The 24,304-nt window shown below is 29.8% G+C and overlaps 1 protein-coding gene and 1 non-coding gene across 3 annotated transcripts in view; both read right to left on the reverse strand.

Annotated features, from left to right (window-relative positions):
- LOC123015009 (cAMP-specific 3',5'-cyclic phosphodiesterase 4A-like) overlaps positions 1 to 23,527 on the reverse strand; it is a 68,769-nt gene extending 45,242 nt beyond the window's left edge. Inside the window, exon 1 of one of the 2 annotated variants that reach the window (XM_044414410.1) lies at positions 23,360 to 23,527. In XM_044414410.1, the coding sequence (XP_044270345.1) occupies positions 23,360 to 23,449 (90 nt within the window). In that variant the 5' untranslated portion in view covers positions 23,450 to 23,527. The remainder of the gene's footprint in view (positions 1 to 23,359) is intronic. The other variant, XM_044414411.1, reaches the window with a different exon arrangement.
- On the reverse strand, positions 17,741 to 17,814 carry Trnai-aau. The gene has a single exon. It is a non-coding gene; the product is annotated as a tRNA-Ile (tRNA).
- Positions 23,528 to 24,304: the final 777 nt, after the last annotated feature.

Consider the following 24,304-nt stretch of genomic DNA (forward strand, 5'->3'; position numbering starts at 1 on the left):
TCTACAACGTGAATATACAGTACAATTTCATTTATGTATACCTACTTTGACGTAAAACAAGTATAATGCACAGTAAAACTGTAAAAAACTACCATTTTAACGATAGGTGTACTTAAAGGCAAAAATTATAAAGCAAACAAAAATTTACGTGGACTGACTGTTCGAATCAGTGATAATTAATTGAGCTTAGGCATAAATTTTGGTCGAAATCACAAAGGGAATTAAAGTTTCGCATCTACTTTACCTGAACTCAATTATACTATACTAAAGCTATAACGTTAATATACAGGGTGTTCCGTCTAAATCCCACTTTAGAACTATTGGCCGTTGGAATAATCGTATTTATTTGAGAATTGGTACATAGCCATAAACCATTAAGTCCTCCGAAATGAAAATATTTTCAAGATGGCGGCACTTCCGGTTATACCGGAAGTCGGTCACAACTTTCTTATTTTTAATAGAAAGGTATATTTTTTACTGCGTTTTTGGATTAACCGGGTTATTTTAAGGGAGTTTTCATCAGCTTTCCCTAAAACTAAATTTAGCCAGTTTTGAAATATTTGGAGTTTTTCAAGAATTTTTGGAAATGCACCTTCCACTTTAAAAATCGGTAACTCTGCTATTTTTTAAAATTTTGAATTCGTTTTTTTTGGCGTTTGAAAGAGAATGTTTAGATCTTTCTTTCGGTGTTTTCAAATTTTGAAAAAAAAAACAAACCAAAAAATTTTAAGGTTACTTTTGTAATAATTCAAATGCCCATAACTAAATTTTTTCAAATGAAATACCCCAATTTTTATTTTACTCAATGGAGGAGAATTTAATTCTGCATCGATCTGTATTAACATTCCCTATACCTAAATTTAATAATTTTTAGGTTATGGTGACTTTTTGTTGAGACTGCCGAAAATCTGTTATTAGCCACATTCGTTTTCGTATAGTTTGCTATGGAAATAAAAAATGTCAAAATTGTTTCTCAATAAATGTCGACAATGACTTATTATTTGACAAATAGTGCCAAAATATGGAGAGTCAAAGCTACTCAAACTTAGATTTAATTAATTTATTTTGTATTTATGGAGAGTGTACAAAATTATGATATCGTTCATTAAACAAAAATAAATTTTTCTCACTTGTTAGCTTTAAATAATGATTGCATGGTAGAAATTATCAATAATAATTAAGTTTGCATAACTTTGATTCTCCATATTTTGGCACTATTTGGCAAATAATAAGTCACTGTCGACGTTTACTGAGAAACAATTTTGACATTTTTGATTTCCATAGCAAACTATGTGAAAACGGGTATGGCTAGTAATAAATTTTCTGTAGTATTAAAAAAAAACCATAACCTGAAAATTATTAAATTTAGGTATAGGGAATGTTAATACAGATCAATGCACAATTAAATTCTCTTCTATTTAGTTAAATAAAAATTGGGGTATTTCATTTGAAAATATTGAGTTATGAGTACTTGAATTATTACAAAAGTAACCTTAAAATTTTGGGATACGTTTTTTTTCAAAATTTGAAAACACCAGAAAAAGGATCTAAGCTTTCTCTTTCAAACGGCAAAAAAACGAATTTAAAATCTTAAAAAATGGCAAAGTTAACGGTTTTTAAAGTGGAAGGTGCAAATCCAAAAATTTTTGAAAAACTCCAAATATTTCAAAAACGGCTAAATTTAGGTATAGGGAAAGCTGATGAAAACTCTCTTAAAATAACTCGATTAATCCAAAAACGCAGTAAAAAATATACCTTTCCATTTAAAATAAGAAAGTTGAGACCGACTTCCGGTATAACCGGAAGTGCCGCCATCTTGAAAATATTTTTATTTAGGAGGACTTAATAGTTTATGGCTATGTAGCAATTTTCAAATAAATACAATTATTCCAACTCCCAATACTTCTAAAGTGGGGTTTAGACGGAACAGTCTGTAGTTTAACAGCACTAAAAACGCAAATGAGCAGCTGTTAAAACGAACGCCGGCCGTTATTACAACGGTCTCTGGCTATTACACCACACGGGCGATATTATTATTAACAAAGCCGTTATTAACTATAACCGAATAAAAAAGGCAAATAAAATGCTGTCTATATCAAACGCCGGCCGCGGCCGTTACTTGAAGAGGCAAATAAACAGACGCCGGCCGTTACGATAACGACCATCGGCTGTTAGGAATCACAAGTTCAACTTCTGCAGGTGGTAGTGATGATTTTTGAAATATTCTATGTTAGGAATCATAAAAAATATTGAAAGTCACATAGTCGATCTGCAAGAGTCAGTTTGGGGCCAAATTTGTTTGTAGCGTCTAGTTCTAATACTCGTTTATTGAAGATTGTGTGTAATTAGAAACAGTTATTTCTCTCTAGCAACTGTCACTGGAGACTGTGTGCACAGAAAATATGTACTTGGATGTACAAAAAATATAATAATAGTATATTGTGTAAAAGTGGCGAAACTGAACGTTTATTTTGTACGCAGTGAGAGCCACACAAACTCATTATTATGTACTATTTTATCTGCAAATGATTCAGATCGAGAGTAAAGAGCAACACAATAATTAGGACTCTCAGGACTCTTTGCAATGAACTCAACAAACGTCACGCGTCAGTTTCGGAATTTTTGTTGAGATTTTCGAAAGAGTTTATTATTTAACTAGTGAAAAACTATAGTGTAGTTTGTAAGACAAAATGTCGAATGTTGATAATCTACAATGTACATGCATTCCTACCTCCCCGGAAAATGCTGAAGCAGTGAAAGAGACAACATTGGTAAATGGTAAAAGTAAAAACGCTTGGGCGAAAAAATAGAGTTTTTACTCCTAAAAGGTAAAACTCATTTGACATGAAAGGGTCATTTTTCTGACGTTTGCTATAAAGGCAATTATGCATTTAGTTTCTTCTTTGCAATTTTCATTTAATTTTTTTTTTTCTTTATTAACTCTAATATTACTGGATCGTAAAAATTAAACTTAAAATTAATGAATTTAAACTGAACTTATGTATCTTTGGTCACTTATTACTTTTATTAGCTATTTAGTACCTAGGTCATAAAGTTTTTAAACGTTATTATTCCTAATTAAATTCTTCCTGTGTTTTGAATAAAGGATTATCGTCACTTATTTCATTGTTTACTTTTCACCTAAAGTAAAGCTTTGGGCATTCAAAAGCTGCTTTTGCATTTTATATAAAAGGGAGAAAACGTTTTACCGTATGAATCATTTTTATTTTGCAATGACATAAATAAAAAGTGACAAAATTGTGTATTTCAAGAGAACGAAACTGAAATAGATTACTCTAAATAGTTTTTCTTCGAAGCCCACAGATCACAGCTCAGTTTATCTAGTTTTACATTATTTATTGATCGGAGTGACATTTGGCAAGATAATTTTAATCGTACTTGGTTTAGTTTAGCTTTTATCTGGCTCGGATTTGAGGAAAATAATACTCTACATTCCACATCTTTATTTATTTCGTCCAAAAATCTGCTTTTTCCTCATGAAACTTGAGTATCAATAGCACTTTTCAAACAATAATTAGATTGAACATCAATCTGTAATTTTGCTAGACGTAGTCAAGAGTGACATCCACTCAACACCGTTGATAAGTAGAGAAATTGGCACGCTTCGACAAGCCATCCCAACTTTTTCTAACACGTTCGACCTGTTACCAACTGTGTCTATCCAATTAAGAAAGAGCTATATTTCGTATTTGCGAGATTTGGTAGACTCAAGATTAAACTGCAAAAACTTACTCGCCACCACTTTCCAAACAAGAATATGCAATTATTATGTCTAAAAAAATAACTGAAACTCATTTTTATTACAGAAGTATTACCGAGGTTATTACAGAACAAAATTTTCGTTTTAGACATTAATCTCGAAGGTACAGTAAAAAAAAAACTCTAAACTTTGAAAATTGAATTGTAGCAAAGCCATTTTCAGGTACGCAGATTCATAAATAAAGCCTACATTTCATTTAGCAACCAATAAAATACTCGGATAATAATACTGACCTTCTAAAGTTAAATTACAACAGCAGATCTTCTCATAAACTCATGAATCATACACGTTCAAATATCAATCAATAATAATAATAATCTGCCATGCATTTTAACAACCTCCAAAAATGCAAAAATAAATTTACGTTTTACACACGTTTACTTAAATTGTTTGTAACACATCTACATCTCCATTTAATAAATATTCGAGATAGTTTCCAAATGCTGACCTTTCCGTAATCCGATTTAAAACCACTTGAATAAAAAATAAGGTACATGGCGCTCAATGGAAAGGTGTAAGGAGAGGATTTTATTTCCAACCCAATCTTGTAAAAACTCCCACATGGAAGATCAGGACTTCCCTCGGAAAAATAAATAAGAAATAAAATGGTAGATAATCTTTATGGAGTTGAGGTTAAAATTATGTTGAACTAAATTACTAAACCACCTGTTCTGGAAACACTCCTAACACAAATTCATTTTTACTAAACGCAAATATTTGTTGCAACGATATGCTGGGCTCTTTTAACTCGAAAAATGTGTTTAAAGCCGCTCTAATTACCTGTATTGTTTTGTAAATTACATAAGACTTAATAATACCTAGTATTCATTCAAACTGTTTTTCATCCATTGTTTAAGAATAACATCGACGTTTATTGAATATTATTTTAATTTCTTTCTAAATAAAATTTTAAGGGAAATAATTAGTAAAATTTTTAATTTTAATGACTTTATTAAAAAAAATTCACAGTTTGAAAAATTAAACGGAATTTTGATCTTCAGCTACTTCAGCTGTAATATCTCTATATAATTTAGCATAAGCAAAAAAAAAATTAACTTTGCAAATCAACTCTTGTTGCTTTATTTACTTAAATAATCACCGACTTTGCTTGGTTTTACCAATGTTTGAACATACTTCACAAACTCTGAAAAACAAAGTTTCCTAGAGTACAAAATTACGTAACTTTTTAGAGTTGTATTTTGTATTGAGGCACTTTACAAATCGCAAAAGAACAATACCATGCGTGTATAATTGGAATTTATTTTTTGTCATAGTTGAGTGAAAATCACTAACTGTAGATTATCACGCCAACTTTAAAATTGCTTGAATGCATATGTTACGTGTCACAATTATTTTCCTGACTGGTATAAATTCAAAACATGACTCAATTAAGTTTCTTGTAATAATACTTTTTTTTGTTATTGTTAATCAAACCAATTTTGAATAATAATATTTAGTTATTATATTAATAATACTCATACACAGATTGTACAACTAAGCCTGCAGAGCACTGCAACTACGTCAATAGTTGCGCCTGAATTGGATACACATACACAGAGTTGTTTTTGAGTTCTGCAAGATTTATGAATTTTTAAACTTGCCACCAAATATATTTTTTTTAACTGTGATTTAAGAAGAATTACACTACGAATATCTAAATAAAATTAATTTTTGATCTGCAGTAATTTTTTTAATAGAATCGGTGTATTTATATTTCGCAGTTATTTCATTTTCCCCAAACAGATTAGATTAGAGAAATGAAGCTGGATTAGCTTAATAGAATTTTTCATCCATCTACCTGAATTTTCCACATCCTTTTATAAATTCAAGTAAATAAGAAACTGCTAGAGAAGATTTTATTGAAAAATAAATATATCTAGGTAAACCAATCTTTCACCTTATTATATTACAGATCAGAGTTCTCAAGAAACTCGTAACTATTCAAAATATTTTTCCATGATTCTATTTACTCGTAGATTTACTTAGATGCAAAAGTTATTTGTCGTTCTGAAAACTATCAATTACGCAGAAACACGAAACAAAAACTCCAATGATTAAGAAGTTGTATACGAACTTATAGTATTTCCCAGTTCTCTCGTGTAGCTGTCACAAAAGAAATGACATAATTTTTCTTCAAGAAAACTATTGGACATACACTACACTTGCCTCGAATACTATCGACACAACTGAAACTCACACCAGAAACTGCATTAATTCGAGAGCAACAACTGCAACACGAATGTGTTTTACTTTCTTGAAAAGCTTGAAAGTCTCTAATCTCAATAAAACGAATGCTTTGCATCAAATTGTCAAGATTCTAAATACTGTCTTATTTCTGAAAATGATAAATTACTTTGCAATTATGAAATGAAAGAACAGGAATCTGCATCAAAGCATAACAAAATTCTTTACATTTCGAATAGAGATAAATGTTATTTATTCCAACAGAATTCAAAAACTAATTAAATAACCGATTATTGTGACAAGACATTTTATTTGGTAAAACATATGTGTTCGATTTGCTTGAAACCGTCTTCGTGCTTCATAGTAAACATTGGCTGGCTGTTCCAACATTTATGCACACTTGGACCAACGTTGAGCATTTGTAAACACTGCAAGATGTTAATCTATCTTTCAATGTTAACAAATTTGTTGCTGATTTCATGCTGCTTTGCTGAGAAATGCAACTATTTTCTCACGTTAAAGTATGCGACAAGAAAATTCATTGCGTAGTTATAAATTTAGTTATTTTCAACACCTGTGGAAGAGGAAGTAAGTGCAAAAACCGGAACCTACAAGACCTAATTACGGATTTAATTGAAGAAGACTGTCTTAACGCTAATTAATCGGAAATAGTTCCAACGTATGTCAAGTTTGTTGAGGTATCCTTGGCACGTCGATAATGTTTATTCAATTATTCTATCCGATGTTGATGTTTTCTATAAAATAATTACGATCGGTAGTTCGCTGAAATTATTAACGATCGCTAGCTTGCTTCCGTGTAATTTATATCTCAGTATCAGAATTAAAATAAACAAGAGGTGGAATTAAATGAGCTAAATGTTTGAAGATGTTTACCGATTGTTAATTTTTATTTCATTTTCTTTGAATAAATGATGCAGCACATAGATAGCTTTTGGATAAAGAACGTGAATCTTTTGAATAAAAAATAAGTGTTTAAATTATACAGTCAAGAATGGAGTTTGAGAAAGATATCGGTATAAAATATTGGGATAAAATTTAAATTTCGTGATTTTAGCCAACTGAATATTTTACTCCAGATTTACATTCAACACCTTTGACAAGCGGTTTTTCACAAGATATTTTCTGTAAGCAATAAATGTTTGATAAATGAGAACGGAAATTTAATTAGACGTGTTTTTCGACCTTGACAGGCTTTGAACATATGTAAAACGCCAAGAAAATACAACCAACCTTTTTATAAAATTTCATATTCGGCCTATTTAATTTCATTAATTTACTAATTAAATATTAAAAACTTAGTTTTGGAACAAGATCCATTCATATTTCTAACACTAACAATTATTAAATCGCATGAATGCAAACAATTTACACATTTAAGCGTGTCATCAAATGAATAAATTTTGAAATGATTTACTGAAATATGAACTTTCTTCATAAAATTAGGAGGTTTCGTGCTGGATAACAGCAGTTGGCAAAAGTTCTCTTTTATTATTTGACACTTTACACAAATGTCTCTAAAGTTTATGTTGTTTAGACAATAATAAATAAACTTTAGCGTTTTGTTTTATCTCCATCACGTTTGTCGCAACGATATGCAAACACTTATTATTTCAGGATTAAATGCAACAAATTTAAACTTTGTAAACTGTAAACTGCGTTCTAAATTAAATTAATAATTGATATTATGTCCCACATTTGAAAAGAGTAATGAGATCAAAACAAAGTTAGCTTTTAAAAATATCTTACAGATTACGTAAAAGAATAATAAATGTCCATCTGATTGTAACCAAATAAAAAAAATTGTTTGTATAACTTGTTTTTTACTTTTTTAATAATTTTGCATTTTTTAAATTAATCTAAACATGTCAGTGGTAACACTTTGAACAAAAATTTAACGATCGTGACATTACTGTGCATTTTTACCAGGGTTTAAAAATAGCACTTATTCATTTGGTATCTCAACTCAACCTTTTCATTTCTCAATATTAAATGTAGTCATTATCTTTGAATTTGCTTAAAATTTCAACTTCATTTATTTGAGATAATTTACAATAAAAAATAAAATTTGTAAACAATAATTTAATTTTTAATCACAATCACAATATGCAGGCTGTCCTAAAAACATGGGATCAACTGTATTCAAACTCAAAAAACATCGCTATCTTGCTACACTGGTTAAACAAAAAGAAATAAATAAGAATGTCCTAAAAGTTACTAACTTTACTATTGTAAAAAAGGGTTCGAACAAACTAACCAAAAATTCTCTTATTTTAAAAAAAGCATTAAGTATAACAAAAATTTGTTTTTCAACTTAAACAACCTGTTACTTAAACAAGTAACAATTTTTACGCATTGGCCCAAATTAAATTACATATTGACATTTTCATTTACCTCGTTATTAGACTGCTTCGTTTCACCGATCTCTTACGTACAATTTTGTAAAAATCTATATTCTTGTCCAACTTAAAAAACTTTGTTGGAATTTGGAAGTGATGATGATTTCTTACTTTTGTAAATCCAGTCTTTCTAATTAAATAATATTTTAACATTTGTGTTTGACTCCAGATAAAAAATTCCATTCTAAAATACAAGTACACTAATTGAGAAATAAGTTTCAAATTAAACAACGTCTTTGAAAATGATTTTCATCGAGTCCCTTATGGAGTTTCCATGTAAAATATAAAATGCCGCTTTAAAAAATATTGAATTTAATTAACCTGAAATGTAAATTTATTTCAATTGACAGCTGTCTGTTCACAGAACTATTTGGTTCAAAAAGAGTAGAGGAGCACAAATACAGGACGTCCGAAAATTCGCGCACCTCCTTAAAAGGGAGTGGGTAGTCCCCCTGAGTACTGAAAAACTGTAAATAAATCTATATGTCAAAAAATTTTGACATATATTTTTTGATGTTTGACAAATTTTTATGTCTATTTAATGATACTGATGATGATTTTTATAATTATTTAGTGAAGGTACAAAAAATTTGCCAATAAAAGCCACAAATAACACTAAACAGAGCTACAATTTTGGATACAGATTCCTTGTTCCCTCTTTTAATAGCCTGTAGCAAAAAAATTTGGAAAATTATTTCTCCAACAGAAATAGAGTCAAAGTGCAGAATTTAAACTCTCATAACTTCGAAACATTTTTCTTGCTGTTTAGGGCATCGCCCGATGATACAGTGTCACGGAAGTGTGCGACTTTCCGGACATCCTGTATATAGTATTTATATGTAAAAAAATTGTAGCTGAAAATCATTTTGAAACACTTTGTATAAAATATATGCTAATCTTTAGCTTACAAATTTTTAAAGATGAAATGTAAATAAAAAAAGAGAGTTTCACTAAGATAGTACTATCGAATTCATAAAAAACTAGGACAGCAAAAGGTCGTAGTTACCTCAACTTTTCAAAAATTTTGTAGTGTAACATTTCTACGTACTTTACCAATATTTGATATTTTTTATTAAAACCACAATATTTGCCTAACGCTTTCATAATTTAAATGTTGCTCAAACTGTAGCAACGATTGTTTTTGAACTTTTCTTATAATTAAAAACTGGGCAAGTACTAAGTTTATCTTTATTTTTCTAACACTGTGTATCATTAACACAAGATAGTGGTGGAATGCTGCTCTATGACTCATATGATATTATGACTCGGTTTAAAATCTCTTCACCAAAACATCTTATTTTGAGTAGGTATATTAACATCTGAGTTGGCTTGTAATAAAAGTCCTATGTAAGTCTTGAAACTTTATTTTTTACCTACCATATACAATTCTCTACTGTATAACATATTTAAAAAAATTTTATGTCAGCTTATAAAACTTTCCGATTTACCGTTAACATATACGTTCGAGGTCAGAAAATGGCCTGGCGCATCCACCATTTTTCCAAGTCAAACCTCGTGCAATCCGTATCAGAAACAAATTAACATTTTTATAGCCCATAGTTCATAGTGATGGATGATAGTCGGAAGTCTAAAGTTCTGTTGTGACAGAAGACAAGAGAAAGAGGAATGCGTGGCGGCAATTCGAATCATTTAATAGCGTTGTTAGGGAGCGCGGCCGGTTCGGGGAGTCCGGGGTATTGATCCAGGGTGTTTGCCCTCAGGAACGAAGAGCTCCGGGCCGCTGCTGGATTACTTTGCTACAGCCAGCCAGCCAGCTATACCTGCCTGGCTCGCCGCTCCGGGAGGTGTGGCATGATTCCTCCACTACCATAACCTCTCGACTCGTTGCCATAGCGAATTTCTTAATTAGTCATCTTCAAGCAAACGGGTCTTGGTCAAACGGATAATATCGGAAAATTAGCGATCAGTTTTAGGGAAAATCTATTAACTATTCAGACCTCTTTTAATAAACTTCACGTTTAAATCACGAAATTGAATCAAAGCACAAACCAAACACTGTCCTCGAATCTCGAATACGGCTACAGTTTGCCGAGTACATTTGATTGAAGGCAATTTAAGTAATTTGTTTGCTGTACTATTGATTAGTTAATTTGCTAGCTAAACAAACTTTCATTTAATAAAAAAGTTCCTTCCATGCTCATTTCTACAATTAAGAATTTTTTATTATTACCAATTTTACCGATTTTCTGCTCTACATGACTAAAGTTTTGTCAAATTCGAATCAACTATACAGGTCTCCGGGGAATGGATTCGTAATGGTTTCAAAATAAGAAACTTCAGGGGGAAACATCAAATAAAATGTCAAGTCGTAAAGTAAAACGGCAAAATGGGCTAGAATTTGTCGCCGACGTATAATAATACGAGTAGGACCGTTCTTTTTTGAAAATGTAGTTATTATAATTATCATCTTTTTGGTCATGCCATTTTACCTTTCAACTTGTCATTTTACTTGACATTTTCAGACATACGTTTTCGGATCCAAAGATGACTCGATTACAAATTATCTTAATCACTTGTTACTTCCTGAGGGAGCTAGAGCCTGAAGATGTAGAGGAAAAGGTCTTTTTTTTTCATTATTGCAGTAACCGCGAACATAAATTTACAATAGTGTGCATCTAAAGTAATTTTGTGACGCTAAATATATTAGTGATATCAAAAATTGAGTACCTCAATTAAAAGGGCGGAGGCACTGGAGTCAATTTAGTTAAGGCATAAAATTTTGCTTTGGAAGAAGTTTTTGAATTTTTTTTTTGACAGATTTAGATTCATTTCTTGCTTTATTTTTGTTTTCGAATATAACGAGGTTATCTTAAACTGTGCACAGACTTTCTGAAAAGCAATCCACGCAGTGAGTAATTTATATAAAGTAGAGTTATTGCTCTTGTTCTCTTAGGAAGCATTTCCGGACATAGGTCCATAGGAACTTGTTTTTCTTATTTTATCCTAAAGAATCACCCTCCAAAATCTTTCAACACTTTTTCCGGATACTCTATATATGTCGTAAAATTTACATACAAAAAAATTGTTGCTAATGTTTCTACATTATCTAGAGGCATGAATACTAAATAAATGTTTGCAAAAGTTTTGTTTGTATATTCTATATGACAAGAAAATAAATTTTAAATTTTTTAAAATATATCCGATGTAGAAATATGGTTATGCTCTATTAAGACAGTTGCACTAAGCAGAAAATATGATTTGTAATGACCTTCTTAACCGTTCCAAACGTTTTAAGTAGACAGCGACGTACATACTTAAAAATAGAAAACTCCAATTTTTTTGTTGCTGGTTTTATATTTTTGAAAATCTACGTAAACATTTGATTTTTTTAATACTCTAATAAAGCCCACATATAGAAGCCTCTGTATGATTTATTTATTTGAATATTGTAGAAAATCCTTCGGATAGAGATAGGTGATACCCCGACTTTTAATTTTTTCTTTAACAAAACTCTATTTTGTATTGTTAAAAATACATTAGACCAATTCTGTATAGAATTCATATACTTCATTCGAAGTACCGTTAAAATTTAAAATATGAATTGCACCCGACGTTAATTAATAAAAGGATTTTTAATAACTCGATTTATTTGTGAAAATATTCAACAGTTCTGCCAACGACAAACAAGTTTATTTATGCCTTTACAAAAATTTGTTATTGAATGAATTTTTAACAGCTTTTCCGTTCTTTCATATTTTTTCAGATTTGACTAAATTTTAAAATGCACTTTTTCAATTGTGAACAATATTTAGAATTAATTGGTTGTTTCTATATTTTGCCTGATATCAACTAAAATCTTTAATTAGACTTACTTTTTGAAGCTAGCAAAGAGAATAACTTTGAAGACTTATTATTCTTGATCATTTTTTTAAAGCAGTGTCTATAGTTTTTGTATTAGCTGTAGCTTTACAAAATGTCATAAAGGTAAGTGTTTTTGCTTATCTCCGGCTTGTTGTGTTCAAGTTTCACTCCAAAATACAAAAGAAGTCGATTTGAGCGCTGATACATTTCTTCATTTAAACTGTCATAAAACTCTTAAAAGATATTTACCACACAATGAAGCAATAGATATTAAAAACAAAGCTGTTTTTTTATTCTTTTTTAATGTGTTTTTTTTAATTTGGCATCAAAGCTATCCATAAATGTTTGATTGTTAACAAACCATCTATTGAAAGTTATTAATCTGACATTTAACACCTCGCCGGGCGTATTAAAAATTGTGGTTCGTTCACAACACACTCATATCACCGCCAACTATGACGCTAAATTTAAATTTTATAACAATCTTAGCTTTCCAGCAGTTTCATTTATTTTAAAGTGACTCAAATAACTATGTACAAAAAAACCTATGAAAACACATTTTATACATTTCCTTTTTCTTATATACCTATAAATTTTATTTAGATTAATTACGTGCGCTTTATGTTTAAAGTATTTTATTTACAAATATATATTGACCAAAAACATCCTGCAGCTGATGCATTTAGTGGAAAGCAATTAAAAGCCAAAAAAAAATTAAATTTTTGTTAATTTTCAATTATCTTTTATTTTTAATTATAAATACTATTCTCTTTTTATTCAAAAATATTTTACTAAAATAATTAAAATTAATATACAGGGTGATTCATAAATATTAATCAAACTAAGCATTTTTTTTCTCAAAGTGTTGAGAATTGGCAAACTACAGAAAACAAAATAATAAGCTTGATTTGCCAAAACATTACCTTGAATACTGTTTTTTGTTTTTACATTATATAGCATCAAAAAGCGTTCATAGAAAGTTTTAATACTTCTTCTTGGTTGGAAATAGTCTGCTACCTGTGCATTATTATATTGTTTTATAAAAATGTGACTGAAATGTGACTTCATATTTAAAACTATCCCCATTTACGATAAGACGATAAAAATAATCGTATAATACCAGCAAACGCGTCAACACTATTATAAAGCGCAGCAGGTGTTGCAAATAAATATTGGAAAACAAATATATGACATAATTTGAAAAAAGAATAGATTTGGGAAGCATTCCTATATACCAGTCATTCTATTTACATAATTTTTCTAATTTACCCAACTGAAAAAAATGCAAAAAACTTAAGGTTTGCCGTAATGTGATTAGTGATTACCCTTGATTACGGAAAATGTGTTAAAAGCTCAAGGTAAACTAACGCAAAGATAAAACGAATGAAGCTGTTTGATCTGCGAGATTTTGAACACTTTCAACCTGTATTACAAATACAAGGTGGGATGAATGTTTATACAAAGTCTTGACCACACAATCCTAATACCGATCTAATTAACCGTTAGTGTTGCATAAATCAAGTTATTGATTTTCTGTAATGGAACGATTTGTCAAGTTATATCTATTCAAGTTGTTAATTATCTTTAATGTCCGCAGTGTGGCTTATGCGAACACTGCTTCTATTCTAAAATATTAAATGGGTATAGCAATATGTCGGTGTGTTAGAATTTAATTAGCTTTACAGAACACATGAAGAGCAAAGCTTTTTCTTCTTGTCAACAGCTAAAATTTGTATGACGTAGACTATTATAAGGTCTTTGTATGTACCCACCTCAAGGCTTTGTTCTAGGAACATTACAAAAGAAAGTGAATTATAAATACGACATTTATAAGCAATTAGTTTTAATTTATGGTATCTAAATCCCCATTCATTTAAATAAAAATTAGTAAAACCAATATTTCAGGCTAATTTATTAAATTAGAAACATTGCTTTGAGGTAAATCTGTCTCATTAATTAAAACATTTTTAGAGTAATTTTAGTAGAAAATAAGTAGATTTTAGTTAATTATAATGTTTATAAGCACTATTAATAGCTGAGTTGCTGACATTAATAACCTCAAAAAACATTTATTTTTGCTGTATCATTATTTTCAATAATATTGTTAATTAACACAATAACTAATAACGGTTTTTGTGAGTGAAATTACGGTACAATGATTTACAATCGCACTCGTCCTATTTGCCTCCTCTACTGAATAATAATTATATAGAATTTTTTGATAACGCCTATTGTTTTTGTTCGGATAATAGGCTATAAATTACCTTTTATTTTATTAAAATTGATAAATAGAATGTGTCGAGATAATTATACGTGACTGTGTTGACGTCAGCGACCACTGGCCTATAACAAAAAGCTGAGAACGAGGGAAACCACTGACAAAAGCTTATTTTATGATTGTGTTGTTGCCAAAAACTCAAAATCCTAAGTAAATACATTAGTTATATTTTTCCTGTAATAAATAATAATCCTTGCAATCTGGGACATTTCAGAAATTTATTAAAACTGCATTACTATTTTTCAGGCTAAAAAACCGAAAATTAGTTTTTGATTTCAATCTCATTTTTGTATCTTGTATCTACTCTTTATTAAAAAAGATGCTTTTCGGTAGACTTAATTATTATTCACACTGTGCAAAAAGAGAACTTCCATTATCCTTTATAAGGAATTCAATATACCTAGAGCAAGCCACAATAAATAGTGCAGTATTAGCGTGCAAATCTGAATTGCAAATGAACGTTGTTAATTATGAAAGAGACTAATTCCGCATTGTTTGGGAACTGTTATTGGAACAGAACACACTTTTCACTATGAAATATCTTGCCATTGAAAAGCAAATAAATTTAAACAATTTACTAAACTTGGTAAATATTCCACTGAGGTAGTCTCTAATGAAAATGCGAACTTTAGGCCAACATACCACACAATTTATGTAATTGTGTCAACAAAGCAATAGAGCGCTAGAGCACTTGACTAGCCTAAATCGAACCATTCCTGTATCTCAGTTACGCAATTTCGATAATTTGTACCGCTTTACCGGACTTAAAAAAGGTATGTACATACCAAAATTAATTAGTTAAAATAAAACATTTCATCTTAGCTTTCTGTTTTAAAAAATAACAAAAAGACGAAGAGATTCACTTCTGAAAATATATTTTTCATTATATTAAATCTTCCTTGGCGTTCGTAAATGAGAAATAACGCGAGCATCCACAACGGTAAAAGGTAAAAGCATTCATTTAATTTTTATTTTTATTGCAGGTACCGTATTTCGACTCGGAAGAAATATTAATGTTTATTTTAAATATCTGCGCAATTTTAATTTCGTCGCAGTAACGTGATTCCATTCCATCTTATTCGTAACGTGTAAATTTCCCTACATTACTTAAACATTTCAGGCTCTAACTTAGGTTAAAGTTAGTCTGGTTTTAATTATAGTTTGCAACTTTAGATAAAGTCCTATTAAATTTTATGTAAATAAAATTATTCAAGAGTTGTAATCTTCTAGGAGCGTTCTCTAACTACGCTTTAAAATAAATTAAAGCATCAGTCTATTCAAAACAGGTCTTCAAAATGTCATTCGGTTTTATGGAGATCTAAGTGTACGTTTAGTAATATAAATGTCGTAATAAAGAAAATTGGCTGACAATAAAGCGATTTACCTTTCGGAAATAAATATTTTAAAGAAAACATGAACATTTTTATAAAATGTAATACAAGGTAAGTAACTAATTAACATCAAACAACGTCGGTTTCACTTTTAGAGCTTAATTTAGGAAGTTTTTCTAATTGACACATAAGACAAATGGGAATAATATTTCTGCTTTCTGGATCATTATTTAGAATTATACTTCCACTTTGTGAAGAAAAGGACTAGAGAAAACACAACAAATCTAGTGTCAAATTAATTTTTATTAACTTGTAAGTTTGGAGAATAAGAAACTTGAAAATTAAATGACAAAAAATGATATTAAACGAAAATTGCTTAACCAGTTAATAAATGCCAGGTGTAGAATGAAGCGATTCTCTATTTTTACATTTGATTTAATAGGAACTAAATGCATCAGTAACAAATGTTTGTCGTTAATTTAGTGCATAATATTTGAAAATTAATGGAGGTGCATTGGTATTACACAGATTAGAGTAGAATGTTATGTGATGACAAATTGGCAATTCAAAACTTCTATTTGCAAAACCTCGCATTATTAAACCCTAAATTCGTAACATCACTTGGCACCGTATCACTTGTTTATGAAATCGTACAATGTTTACAAAACTTGGCCAATCAATCTTTTAAAAATTCGGATTTAAAAATAAGTACAGCAACAATAATTTATTGTAACTCGCTTGACACTTGTTTTGAGATGACCTAAAACTTCTTATTTCATTATTAATGAATAGAATGTATATCTTATACTTTTTGTAAAAATTCGGAAAACAATGTAGAGAATTTGAATCATCGACCAGATCCAAATTCCGTTAAAAGCATTTTTTAATCCAGATGATTTTTTATTCTTTTACAGTTTACGAGTTTCCAACAGTGGTAAATGAAAAATGCAACAGCTTGTACTGCAGCTAGATAGAACAAAAGATTTCGACTCATATTTGCTCTATTTTGCCGCAGAACTCGTAATTATTATTTGTTGACAAAAATAATATCTGGCGAAATAATATTGTTTTCTTTGTTTTAAAAGAAAATACATGAAACAAACGTATATTGTGTCCTTTCTACTCAAACACAGGTTTTATCTCAAACTTTTATCCGAATAAAATTATATTTATCTCAAGTCTTGTTGTATTTCGTTGCTTATTATTTTCGACTTTGATATGATGAAATGATGACTTTTATATTACAAAAGGAGGGTTTTCAACATAAGAGCCTGGCATATTCTTAAGGATTTCAAAATGTTTTCGACTAAAGTTCTCAAGTTATTTAAATTTTCCTGGAAAATATCATTTAAAAACACAGATTAACAATTTTAAAATTTATTGCTAACGGAAAGATAATAACAAAGACTGGCAGTTAAAAGCCTTTCAAAGTTAGGGTACAAACAGATTTACAGAATTGAAAAAATGATTAAAATATAGTAGAGTTAATTAAATCTTGTCTATATAGCTGTGTCAACCTAACAAGATAAAGTTCACAGGTCAACAATTTCTTTTCAAATTGTATAGTTCGACTTTTTTAATTAAAACGCAATGGAAAATTTTATCCGCTCTTTGTAAATAGCTCAAAAAATGATCCTCTTTCACAAAGCAACTTTTTGTCAATATTTGCCATCCACTAGCAGGTCTTTAAAAGCGTAGCGACAACAGAAATAATATTAATTAAGGAAAAAATATAAAAAAATTCCAATATCCATTTATAACTAACCTTAACACAATACTCAAAGCAAATAGCTAGCAAGACAATAAATAAACAGATCGATCCACAGTCATCTTGGTTCTGTCAAACGAAAAATAATAATGACAATAAATATATTTTAAACAAATTATTAGTTCATTAATTCAAATGTGTTTAACGAAGGAAAAAAGTTGGCCCATGAGGGGATCGAACCCGCGACCTTCGCGTTATTAGCACGACGCTCTAACCAACTGAGCTAATGGGCCGGTGATGTATTTTTGTTTAAAAGAATACCTAATAGAATTTATTTACTTATTATCTATATTTAAAATAATATTGAGCGATCAAGATAATTTGTAATTGAGTCATCCTTGGATCCGAAAACATATGTCTGTAAACGTTAAGTAAAATGACAAGCCGAAAGGTAAATAACATCATCAAAAAGGTGATGATTATAATAACTAAATTTATAATTTATTTTCAAAAAAGAAAGGTCTTACTCGTATATACGTGGGCGACTAATTCCAGCCCATTTTGACGTTTTACCTTTCGACTTGTCATTTTATTTGACGTTTCATGTGCAGCTAGTTCAAAAACAGACATACGTTCTCGGATGCAAAGAAGACTCGATCACAAATTATCTTGATCGCTGGATATTTAAATATTCATAACACTGTAGAGTACCAACTACTAAAAATGTTAAAATGTATTTCATCAATATGTGGATAACATATGGTTGAATGTGAATACACATGATAAATCAGCATTCAAACATCATTGACTGATTAAAAGTGTTGAAGAATACAAAATATTCACAGAAATGTTCATCATTGTTTCCAGTTTGTTCAAATGTTCAATTAGTCATTTAGTATTAAACCTACATACAAATCAGTTCACCTGGGGTAGTGATAAAGCCCACCTACTGTTATCCTGTCTGTAAAAGCCGGTCAAAGTAGCAAATATCGAAAAAGAGCTTTTATTTCACAGCAAGTATTCAAGTTGTATTTACAAATAACATCTGACTAAAGTTCAGTGCTTGCACGTCAAATACCTATCGAATAATAAGCCAAAATACGCTGAAAAACTCTTTCACAATTGTTACACTCTTTGGAACCTATTATTATGTTATTTCAACCAAAGTAGGTTGCAACTTTGCATTGAAGTTTTATGCAGATGGCAATACAGATTTTTTAACAATGTATCGTATGGTTAAATAAAAAAAAACACATCATCTTTTTAGTTTTTGAATACAACAACAATTGCAAATGTATACCAGTACCAACACCTATTAATTTATTTCAATATACATTTTTCACTCCCATTTCCACATTTTATATTTATAGGAGTCGGTCATTTTTAAAATGTTTTTTTATTTAAGATCATTTGTAAAAAATATTGTGCTTTAAAGCTCTAGACTGATGATGCGAATGCAAAATATTTTCTGTGAAGATGTCCCAATACCCAATTATATTCTTATCGAAATCGTAGAGGTTGAATTGGCCGAATCGGAACTTATATTAACCGAAAGGTCAAGGGGATCCAGTATTTCAACAAGAAAACATCAATAAATCCAGATTGGTAAATTCTCTTGTAACATTTTCTGTCATCCTAAGCAATGATGCGTAAGGGTTTCGTCGCTTTAAATCACAAGAATTCCTACTTGATCTAAATTTTAACAAGATAGAATGTTACCAACAAGTAAAATAATACTTCTTGTTTCAACGAGTACTAATTACTAAATACATACAAGTATTTTAATAATAATATACCTACATACGTCCATGCTTTAACACTTGCTAAGATTTTTAGTATTAAAAGAGAAGACTAAATTTTTAAACATTTATAAAAATGCTTTGTTCTATGTTTGATATACAGACCGTCACAGAAATAAATACATTAATTTCACCCACGTGCAGAACTCGTTAAATGCAACATTTTTTATGTACCATTTTTTTGAAAACGCAGTAGTTAAAACTATAAATTGTTTTTTTGTTAAATCTCGTACTCGCCTATGATGAACGAGCATCGCAGACATCGCCGATAAAACTAAACTAAACATAAACATAAGCAAAATGAAGTTGATTTGTTATTCGGTTGAAACAAATAATCAAAATTGTCAAAAAATATCGATTTCACAAAAATGGTACATAACAATTTTGTCGTTCTTGAGGAGATCTGTCACTGGTTAAAATTAATGTACTCTTTAATTTATGAGAACACGTTGTATTTTCACGATTTTCACGGGTTTTTAAGAAGTAGTGATGAAACATCAGACTATCTATTCGGTTTTGTCGTATTCACTTTCTATTAAATTATTTCCTTAGCCTTATTTTCATAATTTTTTACAACATAGGATACAGGTTTTTCTTAGTTTCTTCTTTATTCTTCTTTATTACAAAATTGAATTTTACGCTGGACTTTAATTATAATGTAAAAAACATATCTAAATAAAATACTGTAAAATATAGGTATTATAAAAGTAAAAATAAAAAACAAATCAAGAGAAGAGCAACCATTTGGTCATTTTCTAATTTGCACAATTAACTTTCGTTGAGTAAATACAATTCTTTAAATAGATAGGTATGCAAAATTAATAATAATTTTTTATTGATTAACGAGCAAGACAATTTTGTGATTTATTATTTATTAGATAGAGACGTTAAAACATGCATGAATAAATTCTTGAAAATAAAAAGTAGAACGCGGAGAAAATGATTTGGTCCGAAGGAAGTCACACCCGTGTTCAACTCTGATAAAATTATTGTACTTTTGCATTATTTTGTTGTATCGCATTTATCAGTTTTACTATTTTTTACGCGGAAAGCATATTTTTCATTTGTATAAAGCAATACATCAACCAATTGCCAATTCATATACTTATAAAGAGTAAAACAATGTCAGTGACCTAATTAAATATGTGCATCTAAATAACCTTCACTCCCCTAGCAGTACAGCGCCCCTGGATTATGACGTCAATGTGTTTCATTCCCACTTCGTTTAAAACACCTTACACTTCCTGCTGGTGACTTCCAAAAGACTAGAATTTTAAATAACGTCATCCTGCAGTTTTACTCAGATTTATCTAAGGAATGTAAGAAGTTTTAAATAGTAAATATTTCTATTTAAAATTTGCTTTTTTAGCGATCACATTTTCGTGTTATAACATGTGAAAAATAAGATCATCCACGTCGGTAAACTTTACTCTAAAAACGTCAAAACAAATATAATATAAAAAAGTTCATTGTTCTTAAACTAAACCGAAGCCATTACCCTGTTTTTATTGCATGCACTAAAAAAATCGACTAGTTATGTCAATATTTTCTTTTATAAAATACATTTTAAAAAACTATTTCAGTATTAACATAGAAAGAATGTGTAAAGTGTCTATGTAGAAATTTGAAATTAAATTATCCACTTGACTTTGCGTGCGTTGATAACAATGACGCTAAAGCGACAAACGTTAATTACCATTTTATTTAAAAAATATCCATCAATTCTTTAGCAATATTACACGAACAATAAAAAAGTGCATAGGTAATAAAATCAAACGTGTGACACACAGTTGTATTTACTCAAATGCAGATTCAACTTGAGCAAACATGCCAGGAACTCGCGCCAAAATACAAGCGTTGTAAAACAAACATAATAAATTATTAAAGGAAAAATAACATTCAAACACGGAATTAATGAACGTGCCTAACTTTCAAAAGACTAGATTAGCGAGATTTCCCTTGTTCTTTCCTTAAAGAACCGCGATTGGATATATCTTAATCTCTAATGCAAACACCACAATCACCGTCTTTGTTGCTCAAGTCACTGGAGGAAGAACATAAAAGTAAATAGCATAATTTCAAAACCTGATAGTGATATGTATAATCTTTTGCGCAGAAAAAAGTTCCCTATTTCTTTGTCCCAGGAGAATGACCCGTTCCACTTTCCACATGTTACATTTTTACACTATATTTTTAAATAATGATTGAATGAAAATTTTTGTTTATAAGAAATAAAAATACAGGGTGTTTCACATAATTTTACGAGGCCGGCGCCTGTAAAATGCAATCAATAATACATATTCCAATACGAACTCGGTTACAAATTTGGAAAAATTGGATAATCTTCTCTAGTTTGTTCACCCTTTCAAAAATTACAACGTTTTTAATTAGTTAGTGATTAAGATAAATAAAGTCAAATCATATTCGTCTCTTTATAGAACAAATGATAATTGTTTCTGAAAAACTGCAATTTATAACTATTATTGAATCAGTGATTAGTTTGCTACTGGGGTTTCCAAAAATTAAATAATTAAATGTGTATTTTTTGTATCTAGTATTTTGTGTCATTTGTATATTTGAGTGCGTACATTAGGCGCAAGCCTCGTAAAGTTGTGTGAAAAACCCTGTAAGTATGTAATATAAAATTTTTCCTTCATTGGGTTCATATAAATCAGAGGGAATGGTTAAAATTACTAAAAAATGTAAAGCGAAAGTTGTAGAGAAATAACTTTGCTGTTAAACAGCTTTTATAGCATATTTCATTTTTAATGCAGTAAAGCCGTGTTTCTTACACAAGCACATCGAATGCTACGTTCTATATTTCAATATAAATGTAATATGTTTTTAAACAAAAATCAGTAGGTACTATGAGAGGCGTTTTTTTAATATTCCATACTTTTTAAGTAATTCTTCATAACTTCGCTCTCTTGATCATAGAGGAACTATCTAATATACCTAATGTTGGTTTAAGTCAATGACAATAATGTATGTATTAGTATTTTATACTTAGTTATAGGTACTTGTTGACATTACTTTTATTAATAAGAAATAATTAATATAATAGGTAAATAATATCTACAAAAATATGTTTATGAACAATAAAAATCATTGCTCTAAAAATATTTTCAAATAATATACCATTAAAGAGCTTGCTTCTCGTCATTTCTTATTGGCAAAGCATTATGCAAGAATAAAAAAAGTTAGTTTTTACTTTATTCACAAGTTTCGCAAAAATAAATAGCATTTTTTCTAAATTGTTTTATATTACTGTCAAATATTTCCAAGTAAGTGTATTTAACATTTAAAACATACATAGTTTAGTTTAACAACTTTGTTTTTGTTTTTTACTACTGATTTTAAGTACTATTCGTTAACAAAAAATCACAAATCAATGGACTAGTAAGCAAAAATGCAAATAGTGTGATGTCAAAAAACATGGTAAACATTATAAATTACATGTTTTTATATTCTCAAATTTGAGAAGAACAAAGAAATTATCTGTGAGCAATAATTCCAGCAATTAACCTACTAGCCGCGTTGGCGTTGGCAGCTATAAAATATCTCATTCATTTACAAACTCACATAACTTTTCCCCGTTGGATTTCTTTGTAACTTTAATTTTTGTACAAAAGTTTCTAGACTTGGAAGTTTTTATCTTGAAAAATATGTAATATTTGTGTGATTTGTAAAAGTTTGTTAGAATTGTTACATATAAGAGATAATTATAATAATTAATGCTAAGGTTTAAAACTATTTTCTTTAAAATAATAAATATTTTACCAACCAATCAGACACCTAAGCGATACCTACTAAGTAAAAAATCAATTCTTTCACACGACTGTACCCTAAAAATGCCTTAAAACTAATTTTTACTATTATTCTATCCACTACTGCTTCTACTGCTGTTAACTACACTGCAGTATATACTGTGTCAACAGGTAGTGTGGTAAAAACTAAATACAAGTAGGAAAAAGATAGTGCCTTTATAAATATGCTGTTTGTTTACAAGTTTTGCAATTCTACATAAAAATAAACAAACCTTATTAGCAGTATCTTCAAATTGCTGTGGAATAACAGTCCAAATTTGATTTTGTCGAAAACACATGCAGGTGGAAAAGGGAAACATCATTAGTTTACAGACACCAAACCAAACACAAAACAACAGAAACTGTCAAATAATTTAAACAAGTTCTGTGATGTTTAACCGGTAGATGAGATTCACGTCATATCCTTTTGTTGTCACGACGGTCACGTTGTTGTAGCAATGAGAGGGCGCCACAGATGTAGAGCAACAGCATGATATCCCTCCTTCCAAGAATCGCCGGATCGATACAGACTATTCCCTTCAAAAGCCAAAGGATTTGCGAAAGCTTAATTTCGATACAGTTTTATTGTTCATGTAATTAAGTTCCACTTATTAACCGATTGTGGCGGGTCTAATTAAAGTTGCTGGTTTAGGAAAGTTCGTTGTTGATTTAACCGCAAAACACAACTTTGGGTCTCAAAATTATATGCTGAAAGTTGGATATTATGTGGTTGTACTGTAAAAAGCTGACGCACGTGGACAAAGGTCGATGAACTCCGATAAGGCGCCGCTATGCATTTTCACGATCAATTAACCTACTTCAACTTTTTTTATTTCCTTTACTTGATTTATTATAATGTAAATGTTTTTTGCGTATTAAATCCAATTAGTAAGTAGTTTTAAACAGTAAATGTCGCATATTACTTAACAAAACATAACTTTACATTTTTACCTTTGCGTGTGTTCCTGACACCAATACATTTTCAGTTTTTACTCAAGACAATACTCAAATTATAAATACAATATGCATCGTAGAAACAAAACGAATTAATCATTTTTGAAACCACTACTATTCCAACCATAAATTAGCGTCGACACGACCAATATCAATCATGTTCTATTTATTTTATTGTGTCCGATTGTATCTACATTCACAATCCACTACATCAAAATGTGGTG

This window comes from Tribolium madens, unplaced genomic scaffold (genome assembly GCF_015345945.1).
Source record: "Tribolium madens isolate multiple individuals breed KSU strain unplaced genomic scaffold, Tmad_KSU_1.1 Scaffold_97;HRSCAF=244;Tcas5.2_LG3a, whole genome shotgun sequence".
Taxonomy (NCBI): Eukaryota; Metazoa; Arthropoda; class Insecta; order Coleoptera; family Tenebrionidae; genus Tribolium; species Tribolium madens.